Source organism: Pithys albifrons, chromosome 16, assembly GCF_047495875.1.
Source record: "Pithys albifrons albifrons isolate INPA30051 chromosome 16, PitAlb_v1, whole genome shotgun sequence".
Taxonomy (NCBI): domain Eukaryota; kingdom Metazoa; phylum Chordata; class Aves; order Passeriformes; family Thamnophilidae; genus Pithys; species Pithys albifrons.
Window position 1 is genome coordinate 12389428 of NC_092473.1, and position 27843 is coordinate 12417270.

A 27843-nucleotide genomic window follows, 5' to 3' on the forward strand; every position below is an offset into this window, starting at 1 on the left:
ATGGCTCTGCCTCTGAACAGTTCAGACTCTTGTCTCTGCAGCCTGAAGGACTCCATCTCCATGTGCTCCTCCCTGGGCAAATCCCCCAGCCCAGAGCTGAGATCATCCCACCCCTGGGCCATGAAGGAGCAGCAGCTGATGGTGAGTCCACTTGCTCAGGGGAGGACATGGGATGGGGAGGAGCTGCTGGGTTGCACCCGGCCTTGACATCCTTCAGTATCCTTACATAGCATGTTCTCCAGCTGCCTTGGGTGTTCCTGGGCTCTGTGGCCTAGCCAAGTGGGGAAGAAATCCAGACTTGTGCTAACTGTGCATGATTTAAAGCAAAAGTTGTGTATAAGTGTTGTAGAGGAGAAAAATGTGCTGGAGGACAGGTGAGGCTGGGTAACCTGGCAGTTGTTGGTGGTAGTCTTCCTTGGACAGTGATCCTCAGTGTGCCTGTCTTTTTGGGATCTGGCAGATTCACAACAAACAGCCAAAAGCAGCAGGGATTACAGTCCTACATCTCTCTCTGTTGATTCCAGTAAGAGGAATGCTTTGAAAATGTAATCCTCCCCCAAGTTTCAACCTTCAACCCTGTGCCTCTCAGTTAAACTGAAGCATTGCTCTCACAGTGTGCTGGAACACGACTGAGGCAGGAACATAAACCTCTGCTCAAACTGGAATCACTTAAAATAAAGTCAATAATATGTGGAATACCTTGCATTCCTCTCTAATGCAAGGAAAAGCCTTAGTACTTGGTGTGACCCAGCTCCATATGCTGCTTGTTTAGGTTTGTTTTCTTACCCTCAGTGGCTGGGGCTCACAAATACTGGCCCATTCTGGAGGTTAAGTCTGCCCAAGAGAGGCTTGCACGATCCCCTCCTTCTCCTGCAGCATTGGGGATTATGCTGTACAAGATAACATTTTTAAATGCTTTTAAGAGATTAGTTCAGCCCTTGGGAATGAGATGCTCATAGCAGTGTCACTTAGCCATGTTTAGGGAGATGATGAAGCTGCAACAATTAATTTATTCTTGTGAATTTTAAAAGCTATCCAAAGCTGAGGAGCTCACCTTGTACTCTGAGATGTTCACAGTGAAGAAATGTTTTTTTGCTGTAACTACTCAAAATTAGCTACTACAGTGCTTGAGACTGGGAGCTGTTCATGAAACCCTCATTTAATTGACATGTGGCTTGTTATTGTGGAAATAAATCTGGTTCCTATAGAAACCGGTTGCTTGTGACTGGTGGGGCTGTACAACAGTCTGTTTTGAGAACTGCCCACCCTCCTGATAAGGTGTCATTCCTGTGCATTATGCAGCGTTTTATGACAGCATCAGTTCTGGCAGGAGCTGCAAAGGGGATGGTGCTGTTTTATGGAAGGCAAAGCAGCTAAGGAAAAGTGAAAATGGAATTTTCCGAATCTCTGTTATTAACAGAGACCTCGAGTACAGCTTTTAGCTGGGGTTTCAAATAGATCCTCCACCAGGCACACAGATTTGGGGTTGTGCCATAGCTGCAAAGTGAGTCAGGGCCAGAGCAGGACCTCAGCTTCAGAGCCCAATTAACCCCACAGCTGATCCGTGGCACCACATTTTCTCTATGGCTTCACCTGTAGATTAAACAGGCTGAAATACATGTGCTCTTGTCTGTTATTAATGCTGACAAATAGGTTGTGCCATTGTGTTTTAAATCTTCAAGTCAAATTATCGTCTGTGTTTCAAGTGAAGCAGTGTGTTTCTGACTGCTTGAGTTGTGGCACGAGGCACTGGCACTTAATTGTTACTTTATAATCACTCCAATCCTGCAATGAGTTCCAGCTCCAGAGGAACCCTGTGGGAACTGCACACATCAGGGCCAACTTGCTCTGATCTGGTTGAATGGGCTGACAAGGATTGCTACCTGGGACTAAACAGAATGGGTACTTAGTGAAATGCAATTCCCTTTTTTGTCATGGATAACTTTAATCAGTGTTTTGGGAACACCAGGGGAATCTGTAATTGTGCTCAGCTCTAGGACTGTTGGTACCACAGTGCCAGACCTCCGAAGGTTCTCTCTGGCAGCAGCAATGACACGGCTGAGTTCACTCTGCCACCTCCTCTGTCAATCAGTCGGAGTCTTGCTGTGTTAGAGGCAGAAACAGGGGAAGGGAGAAGAAGAATTTGTCAAGATAAAAGTGCAAATCATGGGAGAATGAACTCATTTAAACTTTATAAACTTTCTTAAACTTTTAGGCCTTAAACTTTAAGGTTTGGAGTTTGATGAACAGGGCAGGTGCAGCAAGAGGCTGCACCATCGCTGGTGCTCGCTCAGAGCGCTGCTGCAGGTGGGTCTGGAGGCTCAGCACAGCCAGCCCCGTGTGTGCTCTGTGTGTGCAGGTGGCCCTTCGCATCCGCCCCCTCAGCGAGGCCGAAGCGGAGGCGGGAGCTGCGCTCGCTGCCCGCAGAGTGGGCGAGCAGGTGAGCTGGGGGGGCCCCACTGTGGGCACTGGGGACTCAGCTGGGTACCCTGTGGGCCACCACGAGCCTCTGCCTCTTCTGGTTCACGTGCAGGCACCTGCTTGCAAATCCTACAAGCCTTCTGCCCTTGCTGGGACATGTCATGGGTGCAGCTTCCCTTGCAATGGCACTTCTTTCCAGTTCTGCAGCTCCCACCTCTTGTCGCCCTTTCTAAGAGGCAGGAATTGCAGGAGGCCCCCACTTACCTCTTCTACATTGCTGTATCTATTTACATATTTTTGTTGTGCCCTTGTTACTTACCTTCATTTTCAATGTAAATCTCATTACATTCTACTGTGCTTCAGCTGATCTTTCTCTGAACCCTTCCTGAGCACACACTAATTCTGTCATATATCTGGTCTCCACTCAATAGTCAAATGATAGCAGCTCTCAGAAGCAAAGAGAACATGAATCTCTCTTTCCCTTTATGGATTATCTTACAAATGCAATTTTTGTTTAGCACCTTACCTGTGAAATATCTTTTTTTTTTCTTTTTTACTTTAAAGCAGCCATTAATCTCAGAAGGATATGAGCTTTATTTTTGTACAGCTTATTCAGCCTTGCATCATCTGCCCCAAGATCTATTTTCTGTAATGGAAATTTGGGAAGGAAATGTGCATTACATTAGTCTGTGGAACTTTTATCTGTGAGAGTGCTTTTCTCTTAATAATGCAAATAACTGTAATTATAAAAGCAAATTAATTGACTGGGCAGTTGAAGTACTTAAATTTCCCGGTGTATTTTGATTTGCATTCATGTTCCCTGCTATTTTTACTCCCAGCTGAACTCATTTAGAGCTGCTTCTGTCTGCTTATTAACTCTAACTCAAAATTGACTCTGCTAGTGGCTTGTTATGTTTTAATGCTTCCATGCACCAGCAGAAGATTTGGGCTTTCAGAAAACTGCTGGTTAGACAAGGCAATAGCTCAGACTGGAGGAGGACTCTTGGGTGCATAGATACACTGTGAGCAAAATTTGGATGTTGTGAGAGCTCAGTAAAAGTGTTACTAAACACTTCTAAACTTCTAAAGGAAACGCAGTGACCTCATTCTCCAAGCTCTGCTCTTGCCTGTCACACATGCATGTGCACATGATTAAATGTCAGTCCATCTTTTGCTGGCAAAAGCTGCAACTGAGGACAAACCAGGAGTTTCCTTCAGAGTTTATTCTTCTGCTGCTTCAGGTTTTAAGGCCTGAGCTGCACCAGTGAAAACTAAAGAATTAAAGCAACAAGAACAAAAAAGCAATTCTGGTAATTGAAAACTTGCAAATCAAAGAGATACTTGTTGGAGATTTGAGATTTAGCAGGAAGTGCAAAACAAAAAGACAGGCCAAAGTTTTGACATTTCATGAACCCCAAGGGCACCTGTCCTGGATACTTTCCTCTCACCTGGTGCAGCAATGCACCAATGCAGTTATTGTGTCAGACAAGTGGTGGTTGATTTATGCTCTAATTGCTTATCTAATGATCTGTTTACCTGAGAGAGACTGAAAGCTGCTCTGGAGCAGGAGACACAGGGCTCTCTGTCCTTCCCTTGAGCATCTCCTTATGAACCATCTCAGTGGAGCAGAAACTCATTCTCCACAATAATAATACACGGTGATAACCATGTGCTAAAATAGATCCTAAACGACTGCAAAGAAACAAAAGCAGTTCTGTAACCTTCTGCAACTCCTCTCCCACCTTTGTTTCCTTAATAAAAGCCAGAAATGGAATGAAGTTTCTGTCCTTGAGCAATACAGGTATTTCAATCAGTCCTTCTGCACAAAAGGCTTTGGAAGATGACTTTGGGCAATTTTGGTCCTGAAGAACTATTTTCTTTCACAATTCCTCTGTCTGAATCTGAGCTGAAAATTGAGGTAAGAGGTCCTTGTCCCTCCCTGCCTGCACAGGGATCAGTTGGGTGTTGTGTCCCTGCAGTCCCTGCTCTTACCCAACACCAGTGACCGTTTCGCTGCTCAACGGACCTTCAAAGTGTTTTGTTTTTCTCCAACTTACAGGAGTTGCAACATCACTTGCAAAACCAAGCCTGTGGTCTCAGCATTGTGTGTGAAGTGTTTTCCAGGCAGAGCTGTAGCACAGCATTCCTCTGGCCAAGGGATAGTGCTGTAAGGAATCCCCACAGGCTATTAACCAAACCCACACCTAACATTTCTTCTTCTGGCTTTATCCTGTAACAGAGGGTGGTCCTGATGGATCCAAGCCAAGATCCAGATGACATCTTGCGAGCTAACAGATCCCGAGAAAAAACCTTTGTATTTGACATGGTTTTTGATTGCACAGCAACCCAGGTAACAGCCTTCCCCTGTTTTTAACCCAAAGGCTTAACACTAGAATTATTTTCTCTGCTTAGACAAATGGTTTTGGCAGGTGAGTAGAACTGCACAGCCCAGAGGCCACATGTCACCCAGACAAAAGGTGATGGTGCCAAAGGTGAGAGCTCTGTGAGGGTTTTCCTTTTGCCAGAGAAGTGGAGAGACATGTGCAGTGTTCAGTCTGCCTCTCCCTCCTGCATCAGCCTCCCCACGTGCAACACTCCTTTGTCTCCTGAGGTCTCTGGGGAGTGAGATCAGCCACGTTGTTGGCTCTGTTGCTCACACAGTTCTTCCCTGTGCCTCTGTGGTTTTACAGGCTCATGAAGGGACCTCTGGTGCCTTCCCTAAGCCATGTTTTGCAGGCAGGTGTGAGGTGCACTGTGAGAATTTAATCAGCACCTGCCCTTTGGATTCACCACAGCTTTGCTTCTCACAGGAGTTTGGTCATCTGTGTTTTCTTTCACACCAAACTTCATAGAATCATAGAATGGATTGGGTTGGAAAAGACCTCAGAGATCATCAAGTCCAACCCTTAGTCCAACTCCAGTCCATTTACCAAATCATGGCACTCAGTGCCATGTCCAATCTCCGTTTAAAAATCTCCAGGGATGGTGAATGGTGAATTCACCGTGGCACCCTTCTATGTTACCTAAGACATTTTTGGAGGCCCGGTGGCACTTCTTCATAAAGGATAGGGTCAGGGACAGAATTTATTTCCTTCTTCAGCAAGCACACAGGAAAAAACAAAGCATTTCATGTTCCGAGGCCAAAAAAAATAACCATTTTAAGGATATTCCTTTTAGTAGGCCCCTGCATCTTGCCTGCCTTTAGAAAATTCAATAAACCTCTGTGCTTTTCTGCTCATTCTGATGATGTATCAAAATTCAAACAGCTTGTGAATCCTTCCAAAGCCCAGGAAATTTCTAAAATAAAGTGAGAAAATAATGGAGAATGCAATTAGGTGTAGGATATTTGGACAGCAGTTATGCCTGACCGTAAATCTGTGCTTATTTTGACTGACTTAGGAGGAAGTATATGTGTCCACGACCAAAAGCCTGATAGAAGGAGTTATTTCTGGCTACAATGCAACCATTTTTGCATATGGTCCAACAGGTAAAGTAGTTCCTGTAGCTGTGCTGCTCCAGATGAATAAAATATCACTGTGAAAACCAGAAATATTGAGCCAATTAAGTGCTTACTGTGAGGACAAGAGCGAAGCATTAAAATACTATTCTCACTGGGAATTGTGAACCTCACTTAAATGCCAAGGTAACAGTGAAGCTGCTTTGTTTGAAAAGTCACTTAATTGAGGTAAAATTCAGTAGAGACAAATCTTCCCATTAAAAGAAGAAGGTGGTAAGGGCATCTGTGCAATGCTGGAGGCTGATCTCAGGAGAACAGATGTAGCTGTGGAAGGCATTTATACAGTACAGAGTAATGAAAATATATTTCTACTCCAGCTCTGCACACCTTGGTGAGCAGTTCCCCTTCCTGCCTGCCCACCTGCCAGGCATCTTCTCACTTTTTTGAATGGCACACACCGTGTCTCTCCTCAGGCAGTGTCACTGCAGGGTGAGAAACCAGAGTAACTGGGGGAAATTAGGGGGTGAAGCACAGAAATCAGTAGGAAACCAGGTATCCTTGCTCATGTGGATGTTGGGATTTCCTGCTGCTCTCTGTATCTTCAACAGGGACAGGAAAAACCTACACGATGCTGGGGACGGACAGCGAACCAGGGATTTACAGCCGTGCTCTTGAGGACCTCTTCAAAGGCCTTGAAGCCACTGCTGAGGAGATGGATTACACAGTCTCCATGTCCTACCTGGAGGTGAGGTCTTTTTGCCTTGGATCCAGCCTCTGTGGAGTAGGTGCACTGGGAATTGGGGTGTCTGAATCTGTCCATTGAAATGCAGGATCAACTCAACCTTCTTTTCAGATCTAAGGACTGGTGCAAGTCTCAAACCACCCTGTCATTTCTCTCACCCTCAGATCTATAACGAAGTGATCCGTGACCTCCTGAACCCATCCTCAGGGTTCTTAGACCTCAGGGAGGACTCCAGAGGCAGCATCCAAATAGTAGGAATTACAGAAGTCTCCACTACAAATGCTCAGGAGGTACCTTGAGCTATGGCCTGCAGTGAGGGGAAAGGGAGGATGTTTGTATTTTCAAGGAGCAGTGCTTTAGATTTCTTGACACTACCCTATTGCCTGTGCTTACTCAGTAGTAAGGATGTTTTCTAGCAGGACCTTGCTGGGATTGGATTAGTGTGAATTGTTTGGAAAGGGCTGATCAGAGAGCCACATGAGTGGTAGAAACCAGGGTAAAATCCCCAGCTGCCCCTCTGCTAGATCCTCTTCCCAGGGTGAACACTGCATTCCTGCAAGTACAGGAGTCCTTTGATTAGTGTACACACGTCAACAACCATTTGGAGAGGGAGAAGATTTAAATAACCCCCCCGAGTGACACTGATGTGACTTAAACATGTGCTTTGGACATGAGATAAACAGGCCTCATAGAAAACAGCCCCAAACCCAACACACCTGCACAGCCAATGTCCTGAGTCACAAGAAGAGATCTGGGGAAAATCAACAGCAAACCCCTGCCAGCACGAGCAGCACCAGCGTTTTCCAGTGCCCTGGGGGACCAGTTCAGTCTGAGGGAATGTCGTGCTGTGGCTCAGGCAGAGCTGTAACTGTCTGTGGGCTCTTCTGCTTCCCTCAGATCACACAGCTGCTGGCGAGAGGCAACAAGCAGCGCACGCAGGAGCCCACGGCCGCCAACAGGGCATCCTCCCGCTCGCATGTGGTGCTGCAGGTGACGGTGACACAGAGGAGCCCAAGGAAGGACACCAGCGTCGAGGAAACACGGATTGGGAAGCTCTTCATGGTCGACTTGGCAGGGTCAGAGAGAGCAGCTCAGGTACAGTCAGAGCTTGGCAATTTTTAGTGAGACTCAGCTGGATTTCCAGGGTCTGCCTGCCCTCAGCCCTGGGATGAGGAACAGCACTGTGAGCTTCTCTGCTGCTTCAGAGCAGTTGTTTGTACCTGAGACAGCCTGAAAATAATGACTAAATTTGGAGATATTTGTGATATCTTTCATTAGACCAGTTACAGTAATTGGAAAAATATAAATCTGCATTTGGGTGCTGCCTTTCCTCAGCTCTGAAAAATCAGCCGTGAATTTCACATCTGAAGAGAAGCTGTGGCTTGTTAGGCAGGGATTGGCTGAGCTGTTGGAGAGAAAGTTGGTGCCAGTGGAATAGGGGGATGCTCGTGGGTGGAAAACAATCAAGGAAATGCTTGAACTCAGGAGGTGATTTGAGGAAGAGAGATTTTACATACCTTGTATTTTTACTGAGACCAGGAATTCATGAGTAATGTAGTTATGCCTCTTAATTTCTTAAATAATCTTTAGAAGATAATTGCTATCTTTTAAGAACCAAGAGGTCCAAAGCTGAGCCATATTCCAAGAAACTTATTCCTAGCAGCATCTCTGTGCCTCAGAGTGAGGTTTCACCCAGCACTTTCAGGCATTGCTTTGACATCCAAACTCTGCCCCTGGTGATGCCACACAACTTCTCAAGCATGTTCTCAAGCATGGAGTTTGTCTGTCTGTCCGTCCCCCTTCCCACTCTCTCCTCCCAACAGACTCAGAACCAAGGCAAGAGGATGAAGGAAGGAGCTCACATCAACCGCTCACTGCTGGCTTTGGCCAACTGCATCAATGCTCTGAGCGAGAGGGGCGGGAGCAGGGCCCAGTTTGTCAACTTCCGAGACAGCAAACTCACCCGTCTGCTGAAGGTGGGGCACAGAGTCCTGCACCCAGCACAGGCCTGGGCACCCCTGCTCAAATAAGGGCTTGATTGCTGAGCCTTGAGTATATCTGTACATTGTCATTATCCAGCTTGGAATGTCCCTCCGGGATCTCATGTGAGCTTTGCAATGCTCCAGGGCTTGACTTGCACGAAGCTGTCCCTGTAACATGGGATCTCTGTGATCAAGGAAGAACCTTCTATAAGGTTAAAAAAATTCTAAAGATTTGGGCCATACATCTCTGAGCTCACAGGTGACCAGTGATTTCTTAAATTAACTTACTGCCTTTGAATGTTTTATCCCTTCTATAAGAGTTGGCTGAAATTGGCCAATAAATTTGCTGGGGCACGAGGGAGGAAGACTGAGACTGACTGTGTGCTGTCATAAGTTGTCTCTCCCCAAGGAAATCAGAAAGGTTTGCAGATACACTCTTTGCCACACTGGTTATTTTATGGATGCTTTACAACTCCATTTATGAACCTCACCTCAAGCCTTGGTGCTGAGCTATTACTGCTGCTGCATGACAGATGTGCTCTCTAGAGGATAGTGGGGAGGAGGAGAGATGGAGAGAAAGGCAAGGCTCCTGTTGTGAGCAGAATTGAGAAGCTGCCAGTGCATTTGTGGAAATTGCAATTTTCTTGCAAAAGTTCTTCTTTTGTAGCAAGTTAATTACTTATTGATTTTGCTGTTGATGGAGAGAAGGCCTAATGAATGGTCTTTTACCAGCACTTCCTTCACTCCTAATTGGGATTCTCCACCAGAATCTCAATGAACTGCAGGGGTACCCAGACACAGTGGATATCCCTGAGCAGCAAAATCCCATCACATCCCTACTAACCACATCAACATTGCATCCCTCCAGGACTCCTTAGGGGGCAACAGCAGGACTGTTATGATTGCACACATCAGCCCAGCCAGTTCCTCCTTTGAAGAATCTCGAATGACCTTGATCTATGCCTACCGAGCAAAAAACATCAAGACACAGGTACAAGAGCAAACAAGTCCCAAGGAGTTTGGGCTAAGAGATTTGATGAGGATGGTGAGGCTCTGGCACAGGTTTCCCAGAGAAGCTGTGGCTGTCCCATCCCTGGAAGAGTCCAAGGCTAGGCTGGATGGAGCTTGGAGCAGCCTTGGATAGTGGAAAGTGTCCCTGCCCATGGCAGGGAGTGGAACAAGATGATCTTTAACATTCCTTCTAACACAAAATATTCCATGATTCTGTGATTAAAAGTTTGCAAGTGGAAATAGAAGGTATAGTGGATGAATGGAGAACAAACTTCAGGAGAGGGCAGTGCAGTTGGTGTAGAGGCTCAGTGTGAGTGAGAGAAGGCAGATGAAGAGAACAGTGGAAAGCAAATAGTTTGGGTTATGAATGGGTTATGAGCATGAAGGTGAAAAGAAGGGACAGAATAATGGAAAGGCAGAGAATTATGTGCCTGGTATATGGATCTGTGTGCACGGCATAAGGAAAGATGGATGGAAGATGATGACAGTTTATTGGGAATGTCCCAGTGGGGATGCTGGGCCTGGGAGAGGAACTAAGGGTCTGCAGAAAAGAAGAATAAAATGGAGCCGTTTGTGGGGTGAAGGAAGATGAACACTTGTCTACAACAGGGTTTCCCCTCCTTGTGGGTCTGTGTTTTTCCTGTGGACACAGGCTTTTCTCTCTCACATTTTGGGAATTCCAAAGAACTAGGAAAAACCACTAACTTACAGTTTCCCCACAGATGAGGGAAAATCCTTTCCCATCACAAGATTTGGTGCCCTTCAACTGAAAGCCTAGCTTTGTTTCTGCAGCCATTGCACCAACTGTGGGATAAACACTCAACTATTGTGGCTCCCCAGGTAAAGTGTAACCTGAGGAATGTCTCCTACCACATGGACCAGTACACTGGCATCATCGCAGAGCTCCACGGGGAGATCGAGCGTCTGAAGGCGAGGGTTGAGAACCAGGAGAAGGAGAACAGTGCAGCTGGCCCTGACCTTGAGGTTCTGCAAGGTAGAGACAGGAGTTAGAACACTCCTGGGGTGTCTGGAAGGATGAGAGCAGGAGAGGAGCCATGTGGGTGTGTTGTGGCAGTGCTTGGTGGGTCTCGGTGCAGATGTGGGTGGGGGAAGCTGTCTCAGCAATGCTTGTGGAGAAGCAGAGTGGAAAACACAGTCCAATGGGCAGTGGAGGCAGGTGGGGGAGCTGAAGTTGTTTTTCTGCATGAGCCCCTCTCTGATGTACTATGTGCCTCTGGATACTGCCTTTCTCGGCATCTCCCTCAGCGTTAAAATGTGTTACGCTTCACAAACCTGCCCTGAAAGAGATTTGACATCAAATGGTGGAATTTGCTGTGGGAAGTCCTGTCTCTCACAGAGACGTGGCCAAGTTTGTATCCTGCGTCGTCACGGGCTCTGTGGCTGTGTCAGGACACTGAGCTCTGCTCTTTGGTTCATTGCATGTAATTAGAAAAAGAAAAAAGCAGAGAGACAGGCAGTGCAAAGATTTTAAAACACTGATTGTTCCGCCCCAGGGATTGTTCCTTTTCTCAATGATTCTGGCAAGAAATGAAATAAAAATAGTCAAGTTCACTGACAGACTAGACATGAGATGTAATAGGCCTCTGCTACCAAAACCCAAGGTCATTTCTCGATAACAAGCACAGAAAACCAATACCTTTTTCTTTTTGGTGTGTGGAAAGGCAGAAGAGATGTCCCTGCAATGCAGTATCCTCTTAATATTCACAAAAGCATGGCAGTGAGCCCTATTTATTGCTAATAATACAATCATAAAGCTATACCAGATTTCTTTGGCACATGATAAACTTGACAAGACTGCACAATGAGGCAGAGTCCTATAAATGAATGTCTTGTAACTTATGGCTTGTCCCAGAGTAGTTTTAGGGGACTTCACAGAATTTCACCTGGCCTAATATCAGACCAGAAGTGTCTTCTCTGCAGCAGAGAGGCACCAGGGCTCTAAGACACCCAGCAGCCAAGCAATGAACACCCTGCGGGCTCAGCTGATCGGGGCTTTCAGGGAGCAGATGGAGATGTGTCACAGCCTGATGGAGCTGGAAAACGCCAACATTGAGCTGCACGTGGACACCTGCAGGCATCTCCTAACAATTGCTGAGTGAGTACCTCCTTGGCTTCTGGCACAAGGTATGCAGGGATCTCCAAACTCACCACTAGAAGTGAGTAGTTGTAGCTCCATAAGGCAACCAGCACACTGAGTTTAGGCTCAAGACTAAAAGTGCAAACGACAGATACTTTGCCTCCTTTGGCTCTTATTCTGAACTTGTGTTTTAATGGAAAAATTGGATAGAAGCGCAGACTGGGACTGAGTCCTTCCCAGCTCCAGTCACTGTGCTTGTGAAGTGGTTTCCATCCACTGCATCTGGGCATGATTTGATGCCAGGAAAAGCAGCAGCATCCCTTCTTCTGGCTAAACTCTTAAGTAGGTGTCAGTTCCCCATCACTAGTCACCCACTTAATGCCTCTGTAAGTTTTATAGTTCATAGAATGGTTTAGGTTGGAAAGGACCTTAAAGATCAGCTCATTCAGAACCCCCTGCCATGGGCAGGAACACTTTCCACTAGACCAGGTTACCCAGAGCGTCATCCAGCCTGGCACTGAACACTCCCAGGGATGGGGCATCTGCAGCTTCTCTGGGTAACCTGTGCCAGGGCCTCACCACCCTCACAGTAAACAATTTCTTCCTAACATCCAACCTAACCCTGAACTTTGTCCCATTAAAAAGTTTCTCTCCATCTTTCTTGTAGGCTCCCTTCACATACTGGAAGTTCTAGTTCCTTAGGAGTTGGGTCATTTGTACTTAAAACAATCTTCAGGACATTAAAGATGCTCAAAAAATGCCAGTGAATAGGCAACTTGTGCTGGGGTGGGGAAAAGCACTGTTCTTTCCATGGAAAGATCACATAGGAGGTCCATCTTACAGATTTCCAAAGGGGGAGGAAGCTAATTGTGCTGTTCTGCGTGGTTTGCCCAGCTCCAGAGCAGCCTGGACTAATTAGTTCTGCTGCTTTTGTGGAAGAAGAAGTTGAACAGACACAATGAAAGGCTGTGCACCAGTAGAGCTATGTCACCATGTCCCAGAAGTTCCTTTCTTTTTTGGCTGGCAGCTGGGAACGAGAGAAGGCTCGGGGTGCATGTACAGAGGATATGCCAGCAAAGGAGGAGAAAGGACAAAACACAGAGGAGGAAAACAGGGAAGTGGATGTCATAGGTTCACCTGAACCTCATGAAGTTACGGTAGCAAGAGAAGAGATCAACCTGCTGCTGGCAGAGCAGCGCAGGACAGCGGCCCTGAAGGTGAGGAGGTGAAGGTGCCCTTAGGATTTCCAGTCTGGCCTCTGCCTGGTGGGTGCTTGGGAGCAGGATGGCAGCAGCATAACTCAGAGGTTCATGTGGGTTCAGGCTTGCACCACAAAAGCGGTGGGACAGCTGGAATGCAGCTGGATTCCTGAATAATTTGGGCTGCTGAAGGAAGCAGCATAGGAACATCAATGTTTGCATCATACCTGTGTCCCTGTGGTTTCTGGAATGAGGGAAAAGCACCCGCTGGGCTTGAGCACCTATAAATGAACTAATTCTCCCCATTTTTAGGGTTTGTCATTCACTGGTTGTTCAATGTGTTGGTAATTGCTTATAGTGATTATTTTTTTGGTGGTTGCCATTAACACGTGTGAGTTCCTCTAGGCAAGGACTGCACCTGTATATACCTGCCATAACTGAAATATGGTGGCTGGTGGTAAAACAAGCAAAATACAAAATACTTTTTGTAGATGTTACTTCAATCTCAGTGTGAAGGACACAGCAAAGAATTGCTCAGATGCCTTTGTTACCCCAAGAAGCTGAGCTGCCTTGGCAAACCCCTATCTGTCTTTTTTAGGCAGAGCTTGAGCAGCACTTAGCAAATGCCAAGGAAAAAGCTTCCCAGATGGAGGAGTTTTTCCCAAGACAAATCACTAGTGAGGATCAGCAGGAGGTGCTAAGGCTTCTCTGCAGAGCCCATGAGCTTCAGCTTGGCAACACAGAGCTGCAGGCAAATACACTATACAGGGAGAATCTATTGTGCCAGAAGGATTTTCTGATCCAGCAACTGCAGCAGAACTTGCTACTCTGCGAAGAAATTATTCAGCAGCAGCATATGCTGATAAAAGGTAGAGCAGCACCTTTTCTCCTGCTCTGTCCCTATGCCCAAGCTTTGTTTTCTGATGGCAAATTGGAGAACAGTCCATCCAGAAAACATTGTCTTAGGTATCATGACTCCGTGGTTCTCAGCTGTTTCTCTAGGAGTGATTTTTAACTTCCTCCTTATCTCTGCTCCAGCCCAGAACATTCCTGTCCCAGAGACACTGGCGAGGTTACACCACCTGCACCTCTCTGAGCTGGAGGAGGGGGTGCTGAGCCGCCTGCTGCTGCTGCACTCAGTGATGTCCAGGATGCTCAGGGTAAGGCAAAGCAGCCTGTTGTGCTGGACAAGCCATGCTGTCCCATGATGCTGTGTCATGGCCATGGATTCACACACACTCAAAGCCTGGCTGGGTCCTGGTGCCAGTCAGGAGCTGCACACAGAGTTTGTTTTATGAACATATTGCCTCTGGAGCTCCACTCTGCTTCTCTCCTTCCCCTTGCCTCAGAGAATTAAGGCTTTTAGCAACAGAAAAACACCCAGGCAATGCTGTGCATGACCCAGCTGCTGTTGTGTCAGATTTGAGAGAGAGAGAACTGGCTTGGCTGCAAACAGCAAAGCAAAGGTTAGACGGCCAAACATGCAGTGGTCCAAGTGATTGTCGACTCTCTTATATGGAGACATCTGCTTGCTCATGGCACAGTCATTATTGGGACCTCCAGGCCTTTCCTGACAGAAAGGAAAGGTGCTTTGTCTTTGGAAAACTTGTGTGTTTTGAGACAGCAAAGGGCTGCCAGGAAATTGCCAGGCTTCAGCAGGGAGTCCAAGCAGCAGCATCTACTGTTTATTATGATTGTCTAGAGTGAATGGGGCAAGGAGTTGGGTTTCACCTTAAATAATAAACTTGGTGTTAGTCGTGTTGGTACATGAGAAATTAAACTACTCTGAATGCCCCTGTAGAGGACGGGAGCAAATAGCAGGTGGCTGAAACTATGCAGAGGCACATGATGTATCAAGGGTGTCTTTGTGACGCAGGCTGAGAGCCTGGGCTGCAGAAGGGGCTTTACAGTGAGAAAAATCTCCTGAGGATCTCATTCTTCCTTCTTCCTGCAGCCCCACAACAGCAGTTCTCTGGACGCAAGTCAGCATCTGGATCCTAATAAAGATGAGATTAGAAAGGGTCTGCCTGGGAACACAAAGGATATTCCCTGGGGAATGAAGTGTGACATTCCCTCCATCACTCTTGAGTCAGACAGGTAATGTGAGTCTTTCTCATTATTAGACATTCTCTAGGGCATGGAGACCTGGCAGCTCCCAGCTAAGTCCAGAAAGCTGGGAGATATCAAACTGGAAGGACATCTAGAAACCAAAGCCTGTCAGAAGAGAGTTTGCTGGTACATTGCTCTTGTGATACAACTCTGTGTTTCAGCAGGAGCCTTCTCTGCAGAGAGGGCTATGGGGCATGTTTAATTTTGCTTCTGTTGGTGGGCAAGCCTTTAAAACAAATAAAATAGCAAAGTGTGTGAGGATCAGGGGACAAAATATCTCTCCTCCCTGAATCCTGAAGTGTTCCTTGCTGTGTTCTTTATTATCATGTTTACCAGGTTTCTGGCTTTCTCCACAGCTTGAGAGCTCTCAGCTAGACGTGTTTCATCTCTCCTTGTTGATAATGAGTCTCTGCTTTCATCTCGTAACCTCTTGGCGTGTTCTGTTCACAGTGACAGCTGCAGATCATCTAAAATGACACCCTGTAGGAAGAAGGGTTCTCTGGATACCCATCTCAGCCCAGCTTTCTCTGGTTTGCCAAAAAGCCCAGTTCAGCAGGTCAGTATGGCAGGAACTGAATTCAAGGCATATTTGTTGTGGTAAGCATTTTCCTCTTGTGATGAAAAAAACATGCACAGAAGCTAAATATATAGTGTATGTGATGAAGGTAAACCTTAGCAGGTGATAAAATGGCTCCTAGAGCACTGGTCTTGGGTTGAAAACCTGGGATTTACATAAAATGCCAAGGCTTAGCTGCCATCTCTAATTTAGACTCTCTCTCTCTCTCTGTGTCCAGTTCACTCAACACCCTGGAACAGGAGGGAGAGTTAAGAGCTCATCAGTTTATGGCTGACATACTTTGGAGCCACGGCTCTGTATGGGAAATACACAGTCAAAAATCTTTGCTTTTGTTTCTTTGTACACAGAAGTTGTTATAACAGCATTTCAGGTGAAATTTAATGTCTTCCAAATGTTTGAAAGTGCTTTGAAGGGGAAAAGTATAAAAGCTTTGAATGAAAAGCAAATTATGCTGCAATTGCTTTGATTTTTAGCAGAAGCCAACTGATGTTGCTGCAGGAAAGTTGACTCCCAGGCTGCATTCCCCCACCTCTCTAGGCTTCCATGGGAAAAAGTCACCTTTAGACATTGCTGCCATTCTGCTGAGTCCAGAGATCTTGGAGGAAATTGCCACCAGCACCAAAAGCATCTCCCTCATTGCAGCCAGTCGCCGCTCCAGAGCCCAACACAGAGACACTGGGAGCAAAGCCCCCCCAGCCCACATCTCTGAGGAGGATGTGCTTGAGATGAAGTATCCAAAGGCCAACTCCACCCCAGACTGTCAGACAAGAGACAGGGCACGTTTTGGGGGGATGCAGCCCAGAGCTGGGAGCCAGCTGTGCTCCCCAGCCAGGGCAGAGCTCAGGAGCAGGAGAGACCAGGAGATGACTACTGAGAGGACAGCCAGACAGAAAAGATCTCACTCTCTTGAACCAAACTTCCACAGGGTAGGACCACAAACTCCCTTTGTGTTTCTTTCTGAAGGGGATGGGTTGAGCAGAAGACATAGACCTGGTTTTTAAATACAGTAAGAGAAACATAGCACAAGCTGCATGAGGAAGTTAAATATCTTTATTCTTTTGTATAACCCTTGACCTCCTGCCTAAAGAAGCTAAGCCTGTCAGGTGAGAAGGGAATCTTTTTGGTACAGTGTGGCAATAGTCAGAGGTCAGAGACATGACCACTGAGGTTAACTCCACTTGGTGTCTTTCAGATCTCAAATGCTAAGCCCTGGACTCCCTCAAGCTCCAATACAGACACTGCTTGTGAGAGCCACCTGCACCGAGCCAGCCTCTTCCATCAGGCAAAAGCAGCAAGTAGCACATCCATTGCTACAAAAGTCAGGGTTCCTGTCAGCCACCATTCAGGTAGGGGCCAAAGAGATTTGTCTGTGCCTGACATCATGTCTGACAGATGGTAGCATCCTGCATCAGCTCTGTTGGAGATGGATTGTCATGTGGGAAATAAGTCAGCATAAATGCTCATGATCAGAACTATTAAAAAGCTGATCTTATTTTTATATGGTCTAAGTAGATTTTGATGGGTAAGAAAGCACATCCATTCTAGACCACTGCCTCAGCTATGCCTCTGTAACCTATGGGGAAGAATTAACCTTCAGTTGTGTTTGTGTGCAACAAGTTATGGTTCAGTTTGTGTTTCACATCCAAACCAAGCTTCAGCAAAGACACCAAGATATGACAGGCTGCACTGGCCATCTGTCAGCTTCAGCTGTTTTGCCTCGTGCAGGCACATAAGGCCAGGATGAGTTTAGAGGAACTGGACAGCCAAATCCAATTGAAATGTTGCCAGAATCCTTCCCCATTCTGGCAAGGGGTGTTACTGCTCCTCATTAGTTTTTCTAAGCTTTTTACTAAAAAATGGTTAACTTTGGATTTACAATGCTATGAATTATTTTGGCTAGCCATTGGCAACTCATACATTGAAAAATGCTTTTAAACTGTGCTCTGCTTCCACTGTCTATAATGAAACTCTCCCTGCCTTTGACAGAGGGGATTCCCCTCGAGGTGCTGCCAAAAAGCAACGTTCCTGCAAGCACCACCCAGCACAGCAATGCTGATCACATCAAAGGATGGGTCCTACAGAAACAGGTCAAGGGGGAGTGCATGAAATACCAGCTTGCTGGCTCAGGAGGCACTATGATCCTCTTCAGCATTTGCTCTGTTGCAATCTGAACCAAAAGAGCTGTAAATGCAACACAAATGGTCCAGTTGGGAAAGTGGTCACATGGGTAGAGGTTTTGCAGCCAAGTTTTAAGCCTTTTTTCTTTGCAACAGATGACACGGGCAATGTTCCAGAAGGAGTTACACTCCATCTCCCTCTAAGCCAAAAATAACCTCTTAGGAAGAGGAAATAACATTTTCAAAGGTGATCATAATCCCAGTCTAATCCATATGTGAACGTCAAAATTTAATCCGAGCTAGCCACATGTCAACATGCTGCTTCCAAGGTGTCACCTTGGGATCTGCTTCAGCAGCAATGTGCCTTTGCCAAACTCATCCCTCCGCAGCCTGTGGCAATCTCTCTACCCCATTTCGACTGGAAACGAGACTCAAACTGAAGTGTGAGAAACTTGACCAAATTCTTCATCTTCCCTCACTTGCAGGGCCTGCAGATGGTGCCAGCAGCCGGCAAGAGCCACAGCCAGCCACCCACCTGGGGAGCCACACCAGGGGTAAATAGAAGTCACCCAGGGAGCAGGAACTCTTTGTGGTCCCAAGGGGTTTGCAATTTTCAGACTCCTGGAGGTCCAGAAAGTGGATGCAGGAGAAATGTGCCTTAAAATGTATTTTAGCTTCTGTGTTGTGATGCTGAAAAGCAGAGGGAAGGCAGGCAGGGGGAAGAGGGGCCTTATATGCTGTAGATTACTTTATCACATCTTTCCTCTCTACTGTGTGCTCCAGCTGTTAGCTTGAGTTTGACACAAGTAGGGTGTTAAGAGTCCAAGAGAAGAGGAAAACCTCATATTCCCAGCACTGTTTACCTCTCAGATGTCAGCATGGAGACCAAGCTGCCTTTTTTCCCACCGGAAAAGTGTGGATGCCACCCATGCATCCAAAAGGCTTCCTGACTATTAAAACCAAATGTAAATGCCTGAGAAACAGTTTTCCTGTTCTTCCCTGCTGTAGCTGTGTGTTGCTGTGAAGCTGGGAGGTGTGATGCATGCCTGGAATGCTGTTTGGGTGAGCAGATGTTTGACTGTGGGAGCAGCCAGAAATTGCTCCAAGCTCTCTTGTATCTGCAGAGCATTTCATATCTGGCTGAAGCCAGAGAGGCAGTGTGGTGATAGGTGAAGACCCTGATAAGAGCTACTACCCTGGAGGTAAACTGTGGGAATTTGTTTTTCTTTTAGAAACAAATGTTCTCAGGCAGTAGCCTATTCCATCACAGGCTTTTAAAATATGCTGCAAATAAAGTGGCTCTGGTCATTACACTGAATAGTGACCCTGTGCCCCATAGGGGAGTGGCTTCCCTCCTCTAAGTATCCAAGGTGACAATCTCAGGTAGGTTCATGCATTTTTTCAAATGGATGAAGAACCTTTTTTTACAGCTGCAGCACTTGCAAACAACTCTTCTACATGCTCTGACCAGGAGACATTGTGCACACTCCCTGTTCCTCTAAGCATCTTGCTTTTCTCTCAGGAAGATGAAGAATAGTTCACTCAAGTGATGAGGAAGGTTAATTATTTGCATTTATAAATGCCTTAAACCCCTGACGTGGGGATGCAATGCAAGTGTGTAAGCAGGTGCAGCAAGCAGCCAATTTTCCTTAGGGGACAGAAATCAGCACGAAGTGTGACACTAAGCTACGTCAGGAACGTTTGCTCCTAGAGCTGACCCTTTTAGATAAACAAAGATAAATATATGTATAAAAAAGAGATAAGCACAGAGGATGTGTAAGATAAACCTGTGCCAGTAGGTCCTGAGCCAAGACTGGAATTACAAGGCAAAACACTGCAAGACCAGAGGGCTGGACAAGCCCAGCTCCGCAGTCTCCCGCACCAGGGTGATGCTCCACGACCCCTCATCCCCTTTGCTGGACCTCCCCCCGCGGCACAAGAAAGCCCTTTCCCCTTTCCCTGGGGGCGGCGCTCGCAGGGGCTCTGGCAGCGCATCCCCAGCGCGGGGAGCTCCGAGCGGAGCCTCCCGCCCTCCCGCCGGGCTGTGCCGCACTCCGACCCGGCTGTCCTGCATCCCCCGCACCCCGGCCTGGCTCTCCCACACCCGCCGCACCCCGGCCCGGCTGTCCCGCATGCCCCGCACCCCCGGCCGGGCTGTCCCGCACGCCGGCCGGGCTCTCCCGCATCCCGCGCACCCCGGCCGGGCTCTCCCGCATCCCGCGCACCCCGGCCGGGCTCTCCCGCATCCCCGCACCCCGGCCGGGCTCTCCCGCTCCCTCTGTCCGTGCGTGCCCCGGGGCGGGAGCGGGGCCGAGGCCGCCCCCGGCGGGCGGAGCGGCGCCTGCGCGGCCCCGCGGGGACCCCCCGCGCCGGCGTCTCGCGAGAGGCGGCGGCGGGACCGGGACGGGAACAGGGAGCGGGACGGGCGGAGGAGCAGGAGGAGGAGGAGGAGGACGAAGGCGAAGGGTCCGGCTCCCCGGCGGGAGGTGAGCGCTGGGCCGGGCCGGGGCCGGGCGGGACTCGGTGAGGCGGTGCCGCTTCGGGGCCGGGCCAGCCCCAGTTATGAGCCGCGGTGTCCCCCCGCCGGTCCCGCTACTGTCCCCGCCGCTGTCCCCGCTGCCAGGTAGGGCTCGGCTGCGGCGGGACCCGCGGGGTCTGCGGGGCGGCGCGCCCGGGATGGGCATCCCCGGGGCCGGGGCGGCTTAGCTGCGGTAGGGGTGGCTCGGGAGGGACCTCGTGGATCTGCACTGTCCGGAGGGAGGGTGAGCACCGGTGGGCGCGGGGCTTCCCCCCAGGGAACGAAAGGCAGAGCAAGGTGAAGCTGCCTCCGGCAGAGCCAGGGCAGGAGCGGTGCGGGGAGCTGGTGGTGCCACCGTGCCCGAAGGCGAGTGTGGATGTGGCACCAGGGATGGTGGAGCTGGCTGTGATGGGCGAGTGGTTGGACTCGATGATCTTACGGGTCTTTTCCGACCTCAGTGACTCCGGTGCTGGGCTGGAGGCGACAGCTGGAGCAGCCCTGCCGTGTGCTCTGCAGGGACCGAGGACCGAGAGCCATCCCGGGACCAGCCGCTCCCGACGGCACAGCCCGGCTGGCAGCGCCCCTGGTCCCGCCCGAGCTCCCCGCAAAACTTCCCTGCGGCGCTCCGGCCGCGCACCGTGCCCGAGTCGAGTGCTGGGAGGGCGGTCACGGGCAGTACGGGTGTTGGGGGCTGCTTTTCTGCCCCGTGTGTGGACACGCACTGAATGTCCCGGGGTGTTGTTGGCCCAGGCTGCGGCACCGGCGCTGCCCGAGACGCTTCCTGCGTTTCCAAGGCCGGGAACGCTGAGTGTGCTGGAAGTTTGTGACAGAAGTAATGGATGAACAGGACGTGCTGTGCTTTGGGAGCTTCCTTCTGCAAATTTTAGAAACACTGTTATTCTGACAACTTCCAAGTATGGACATTAAAAAAGAGGCGACTGGTGCTGCCACGCCTGCACAAAACAGACTTTTTAGCAGCAATGGGAGGGAAGGCACTGGCATAGCTGTAGATTGGGATGTTCTTTTGCTGGTCTCCAGCATATGTGTGCTAAGATGGGGTGACACATGTAATGCATTTCCTACTTTTTGCTGATGCTGTGCAATAATACTAATGTAAGCGCAGGTTAAAACCTGCCTGCTCTGCAAATACTAGACTTTTGGGAATCTGGGGAGGAACAAGGAGGTGAGGGTTGGTTGAGTGCATGAAATTTGTTTCTTAGTACAAAGTCTCTCTGCTTTGGCTGGTGGGAGCTCATTCTCCTGCACCCTTAGGAGACTAACTTTGTTCCACTTCTCTAAAGGCTGGTGATTCCCTAAGTGTAAGTAGTGCTAGGTGTGTACCATGGTATGTGGGTACAGAAGGCTGCATGGGTCCAGTGTTTACTGGGAAATGCAGGTGCCCCAAGGAAAAGTATCCATTTGGTAGTGGGTTTGTGTGTGGGTTTTTTTAAGTTCTCATTCCACTTCTTTCTGTCTTCAGAAGCAGGCAAAGCCCAAGCAACGTACCTGAAATCCCATAACTTCTCCTGCTAGGATGAGTGGGTGCTGGAGGAGGTGAGCTGGTGCTTAGTGCCTGACCTGTCACATGCACGTCCCTGCAGGGAGTTGGGAGATGTGGGACAGGCCTGGGGAAACACAAAGCAAGAGGAGATGGGATCTGCACTCAAGCCTTTGGAGGCAAATTTCTTTCAAAACCATTGCTGTTCACAGACAGGGGTTATCACCCCCTTGTCTCTAGTACATGCCTATATGTAAGCTGGTTTGTTTTCTGTAGGCCTTACCATTCCTTTAAGTAAGCTGGAGTTACTTTCTTTTGCAGTGAGGCTGTGAGAGAATGTAGTCTTTGCATAAAGCTGAGAGGAGAGGTAAAAAGAGACACAAATTACTTAAGCTGTTACCTGCCCTGAGAATAAACAGTTACAGTCAGGATGTGACGTGGAAATAAGGTTTCCAAATCCCCAAGCAGTTGCATCTGCAATAGCTTTTGCAATAAGAGTGCTGGGGAGACTTCCCCCCCTTCTGGTGTTAAATGAGAGTTTGAGAGGTGGTTTTTTGAAATGGCATCTTGTGATAGGAGAGAATGGGAACTATGACCTCAGACCTCAGTGTCTTACTCAGGCCTGGGCTAGGGAGAAGATCCTTGGTTCACATCCAGGCCAGGTTCAGGTTGGAAATGGTCATGAGATGGCTGCTCAGGGGACTCTGTAGGATGATTATAGCTCTTGGTCCACTTCCCAGTTTGCCAGCATCATGTCACAGAGGCAGCTTTGTGTGGATCCTGGTGCACGTTCCTGTTGGCTGGTGACTTTGGGTTGAACTTGAATGTAAATTCTTGGCTCTTTCTGGAGGCTTTTCCTTTTGATTCTGGCAAAAGGAGGACAGAGACATGTTCCCTCTGATGTGCACAGAGACCTCTAATTTTGTGCTTTCAGTCCCGCATCCTTTATGAAGTGCTCAGGAAGAGGATGTATCGTAGTCAATAGAGTGACTCTGTTTCCTGCAGTGTTTTCCTCTTGAAGGGGAATTAAGCTGTCTTACTGCTCTTTTCCAGGGCTCCTCTCTGGCACTGACAGAGTTAATAGAAGTGGAGCCCTTTTGATTCTGTGCTGCTTGCTGTTGTGTGCCTTGGAAGAGCCAAACTCTCTGGCAGGCCTGTGTGCATGTCCTGGAAAGCAGGCTGGAGCCCTTGGGGTGCTCTCAGTGAAGCTGCATTATGGTGGTGGCTTTGAGGACAAGCCCTCCTTCTGTTGCCCCAGGAATGTTCCACACACAGTGTCCTGGTTTGGTGCTGCTGAGAGGTCAGTCTGTCCACGCCTGGGCTGGGACAGCTTTGCAGGAATAACATCGGGCTGCTGTGCTGCCGAGGGCTGTGGAACCTGCTGGGTTTAGGGATGGCAGGAAAGGATGCCCCTCGTGCAGCCTTCCAGGCTTGCTTCATTCCAGCCAGCCTGGAGGCCTCAAGCAGCGTTGGAAACAGTGTGCTGGGATTACATGCACAGTGGGCACCCTATTCATCCAGAGTGGGAAGCTGTCCCTGCCCTGAGCAGCTAAACAGGCTCAAAAGCAAGAACAGATTTGGGCAAAAGGCAAACCCAGGAGTGTGCCAAGCAGAAGGCTTGGCAGCGTCCCTCCATTATCTTCTGCTGCTGGGCTGAGATGCTTGGCCTGAAGTGCTGACGCACATATGTAATTTGCCCCTTCTTTAGCTCCGTGCTCATCTCTCTGGGTGTTTCTTCTTAGATCTGCTCCATCCTCAGTCTTGCCTAGCTAAAGGTAGAGAATTACTGCTGAGTAATACCTGCCTCTTGCTCTGCAGAGTGTAAAATGTTATGTCTGCAGTCCCTCCAGCTCCTCTTCACAGGCAGAATAAGAGCCTGGCTCAGGAAAGGCACTTTTTGGTGTTGCAGTGCATAACTATGTGTTAGGCTGCAGCTCCACTGAAATTCTGGCTCTCCCTAGTTCCAAACTGTAAATAAATACACCAGGGTGGAGAAACCCTAAGCCTTCAGATCTGTGTTTTATGTCTTTTGGGACAAGCTGACCTAATGCTTCAACATGTAACAGTATCTGTTATTGTTCCTGTTTGTTACTGAATTCTTGTCTAATGTTTCAAACCTGAACTTCATCTGTTAATATCTGTCACCCCCGAGATACAAGCACAGCCACGCAGGGAGCTCTCCACCAGGTTGTTCACTGTTGTGGGGTTCAGAGGTGCTGAGCACCTTTTCCTTGGCAACGACAGAGCTCAGCACTTTTGTGTACCCGGACTCAGGTTCTTCTGCATCTCTACAGGATGGGGTTGGTGGCGTTTAGGGGTAGTGTGAGCTGGCTGGGGAGCAACCTCTGTGTTTTGGGAGGAAAAGGAACCCAGCCTCTATTCTGAAAAGCTTTTCAGAGCAGTCTGCCCTGAAGTGGCTTTGTTTTCAGAGTTGGTGTCTGCAGGATTTGTTCTGAAGTCATTGGAAAGATTTGGGATGTCTGTGGAAAGGGAGGTTCTTGTTTTCTATCTGTAGGTGCTGTTCTGTGTTTACAATCAGGGCTTGGACTGTGTTTGGGGAGGAGGAGGACATTGGAGTGATTACTTTTAGCTGCTCACTTTGCTGTGTTGTTCTTCCCTGGCTGGAGGCACTGGCTCCTTGATGGCTTGGGGAAAGAACTGGTTTGCCAGCCTGCCTCTGCATGGAGCCTTGGACCAGAAAACAGAGCAGAGTTGGGAGATGGATCTCCCTTGAGGATCTTGCTGGTGAAAAGGGGCTGGAAGACATGGGGAAAGCAAGGTAGCAGTGAAAAGATGGGACTGGTTGAAGTAAAAAACCCTTATCTGCTGCACTCTCCAGAACAGATGATCTGAGCTGCCCTTTTAACAGCGATTTCATGCCTGTCTTTGGTGATCAAGAGTTTAGTGATAACTGTGATAGAAATATAAATTACATTAAATGAGGAAAAGAAGTCCTGAGTCAACAGTGTGGACATGAACACAGATTTCCCAGAGCATCCTTAATCTCAGAAATCATTCAGTTAAAAGTAATCACTCTTGTTAGATTTTTATTGATGAGTGGCTCTTATCAGGGCTGTGTCCCTTTGGGGGGTTTTGTAAGAAAACTCTTTGTGTAAACTCTGTTCCTGACAAAATGCAGTAACTACCAAGAAAGGTCATGGAGGGAACATCTACTGGGTGTCTTCACACTAATCTGCACAGAGTAGATAAGATGGTGTGTTCAGGTCAGTGGTGTTCTCTCAGCAGGGACTTGCTTTAGGCACTGAGGCAGAGGCGTCTTCAGCCCTGTCTTTATAACTCCAGTAAGGAATTTGTTTTCACCACAGAGCACCTTCATGGGGAGATGAGGCCACAGTGTGATACCACAAGCTAAAATCATGGATTGAGCCTTCTTTTTTTCTTGTGTGTTAGATATGTGTAAAAATCAAGGAGGTAGGTGGCTCTGCATACTTTCTGTATGTGGTTCTGTGTTTTAATACTCTCATACTTGCCTCTGTAGATTCTAGGCCTAAAATAATTGTTTTTTACTTCTTTTTTTAAAATGAAAACAGAGCTTCTCTTGAAATGATGTGACTCTAGAAGCTTGAGATTGATAAAAAGCCATGATTGCTATGAAACTGATAAAACTGCAACACATTGTGCCTCCTTTTGGCCAGTCAGCTCTTTTCCACAGGGTGTCTCTGGGTGCCTCAAACTCTCACAGCTCTCCCTGTGGGAAAATGTGGATGACCAGCCCCACGACAAGTCTTGGTTGTACCAGGTTATTCTCTCCAAACCAGAGGGATTAAGGGTTTAAGTAACCTTTTTTTTTCTCATACCTTTCCAGGATCCTGCTCTGCAACACCATGCTGGATCCCAAGCCTCACTCTGCAAGCCGGAGGTGAATCCAGGTGAAAGTCAGCTACCACAGTAGGTGTCAGGATGACCAAAGCACGGCTCCTCCGCCTCTCTGTGGTGCTGGTCTCCATCTTCATGATCCTCCTGATCATCGTGTACTGGGACAACGTCGGAACAGCTCACTTCTACCTGCACACATCCTTCTCCAGGCCTCGCTCCCCAGGAGCCATCCCTGGAATCACGGCACGTGAAGACTGGGAAGCCTTGCCAGACGTAGATGAATTTTTGGCAAAGCTGCTTAGTTCAAACCTGAGACAGAATAACTCTCTCCCCCGAAAGACAGAGCAGCTTCTTGGGCAAGGTTCCCACAAGCCTGTGATAAGTCATTTGGAGGAGAAAGTGCGGGGCTATGACTGGTCTACGCACAAGGACGGAAGCAGCCTGGACCAAGAGAAGCTGCAGGTGGAGAGGCAGAGAACATTGCGGGAGTTTTGTGCCAATTCCAGCTTCACCTTCCCCACCAAGGAGCGCTCCTTTGATGACATCCCAAACTATGAGCTCAACCACCTGATCGTGGATGACCGCCACGGCGTCATCTACTGCTACGTCCCCAAGGTGGCCTGCACCAACTGGAAACGTGTGATGATCGTGCTCAGTGAGAGCCTGCTGGACCACGGGGTCCCCTACCGGAACCCTCTGGATATCCCCCGAGAACACGTCCACAACACCAGCACCCACCTGACGTTCAACAAATTCTGGCGCCGCTACGGGAAGTTTTCCCGGCACCTCATGAAGATCAAGCTGAAGAAGTACACCAAGTTCCTCTTTGTGCGAGACCCCTTCGTGCGCCTCATCTCCGCCTTCCGCAGCAAATTTGAGCTGGAGAATGAGGAGTTCTACCGGCGTTTTGCCATCACCATGTTAAAACTCTACTCCAACCACACCAACATTCCCACCTCTGTTAGCGAGGCCTTCAGGACAGGCTTCAGAGTCTCCTTCTCTGACTTCATCCAGTACTTAGTGGATCCCAGGACAGAGAAGATTACTCCCTTTAATGAGCACTGGAGGCAGATTTACCGCCTGTGCCACCCGTGCCAGATAGACTATGATTTCATCGGGAAGCTGGAGACGCTGGATGAGGATGCTGCTTATTTATTGCAGCTCCTCAAAGTGGACAGGCTGTTTCGCTTCCCACCCAGCTACAGGAACAGGACTGCCAGCAGCTGGGAAGATAACTGGTTTGCCAAAATCCCACTGGCTTGGAGGCAACAGCTCTACAAGCTTTACGAAGCAGATTTTGTACTCTTTGGCTACCCCAAGCCAGAAAACTTGCTTAAAGACTGAAAGTGATTGGGCAGGGGGTGTGGGAGGGAACATCTGAAATACCAAAAATGTTTAAAGCCTCCTCATTTTTGCCCTTAGCTCCCTTCCCCATACAGGTTGGTACAATGGAATATATTTTTTCTACTGCTTCCCCTTCCATTTTTGCAATAATGCCAGAGTCCAGGGTAATCCAGCCAACTGTGCATATGCAAAAAATGCCATTTTTTTGGTTATCATTTGTTTTCTGTTTTTTAAAATGTCCCCATATTTTGCAATGGGTCACTGCCCTTGGTTACTCTGCCAACTGTGTCCTTCAGTAGCTTTTTATTAATACTTTTTAAAAATTAATATATTTAAGATATTTAATACAAAATGTGTGTCGTGACAAAGGAAGGGAAGGAATAAAAAAAAAAGTAAAAGAAAACCCCAAGAAATTATGCACCTGCCTCTGTGTATTGTCTCAGGGCTGCTCTTTTGGAGGTCTGAGGTTTGCAGAGCACTCAGATCTCTCTGAGAGCTGGGGTGTTGGTGGTGCCTTCACCAGCCAAGTCTATTGGTGATGGGCTCTGAGCTGGCTCAAGGCAGATGGGATGGGTCAGTGCGTGACTCTGCCAAACAGTCCTGGAAGAACACCAGGGCACAGTGACATGTGCTGCTCACAGCTGGCGAGCCTGATGCCAGGGTCACAGGAGGGAAATGGTGTTGAGAGCAGTGACAGCAAGCCCTGTGAGGTGCTTCAGGATGTGCACGTGGCCAACACAGCACCTCTGCACTGCCTCAACTTTTGGCACAGCAGTGTGGGACTCTACTGTCCAAAAAGCTGAGGTTCAGCCCCTGTGTACCTTGCTAGTGTGAAGAATCTCCTGTAACATGTCCTGCTCCAGGATGGTGCCTGGAGTTTCTGGAAGGTTGTGACCAGCCAGAGTGTGCTCTTGGGTGGCCCTGGTCACTGCT

General features: G+C 48.3%; 2 protein-coding genes across 3 annotated transcripts; both read left to right on the forward strand.

Annotated features, from left to right (window-relative positions):
* KIF19 (kinesin family member 19) lies at positions 1-20240 on the forward strand. Its single transcript, XM_071571534.1, has 20 exons — positions 1-141; positions 2360-2440; positions 4661-4771; positions 5821-5908; positions 6487-6623; positions 6785-6910; positions 7518-7715; positions 8444-8596; positions 9471-9593; positions 10454-10607; positions 11555-11729; positions 12739-12928; positions 13509-13779; positions 13949-14070; positions 14865-15007; positions 15470-15575; positions 16070-16522; positions 16789-16942; positions 18199-18267; positions 19513-20240. Exons 1-20 carry the CDS (start codon positions 1-3, stop codon positions 20238-20240), a joined length of 3723 nt encoding a protein of 1240 aa, XP_071427635.1.
* On the forward strand, positions 20113-27590 carry CHST12 (carbohydrate sulfotransferase 12). Of its 2 annotated transcripts, none has more exons than XM_071571054.1 (2): positions 20113-20199; positions 25556-27590. In XM_071571054.1, the coding sequence occupies exon 2, from the start codon at positions 25651-25653 to the stop codon at positions 26908-26910; it is 1260 nt and encodes a 419-aa protein (XP_071427155.1). In that variant the 5' UTR covers positions 20113-20199; positions 25556-25650; the 3' UTR covers positions 26911-27590. The 2 variants fall into 2 exon arrangements, with proteins under 2 accessions (XP_071427155.1, XP_071427156.1); XM_071571055.1 differs by having other exon boundaries at positions 20114-20336.
* The last annotated feature ends 253 nt before the right edge of the window (positions 27591-27843 follow it).

Coding starts and splice junctions, on each gene's coding strand:
- KIF19 (XM_071571534.1), top strand. CDS start 1: ATGGCTCTGCCTCTGAACAGTTCAGACTCTTGTCTCTGCAGCCTGAAG. Junction 5,909..6,486: donor TTTTGCATATGGTCCAACAG/GTAAAGTAGTTC, acceptor TATCTTCAACAG/GGACAGGAAAAACCTACACG. Junction 16,943..18,198: donor TCCTGTCAGCCACCATTCAG/GTAGGGGCCAAA, acceptor CCTCACTTGCAG/GGCCTGCAGATGGTGCCAGC.
- CHST12 (XM_071571054.1), top strand. CDS start 25,651: ATGACCAAAGCACGGCTCCTCCGCCTCTCTGTGGTGCTGGTCTCCATC.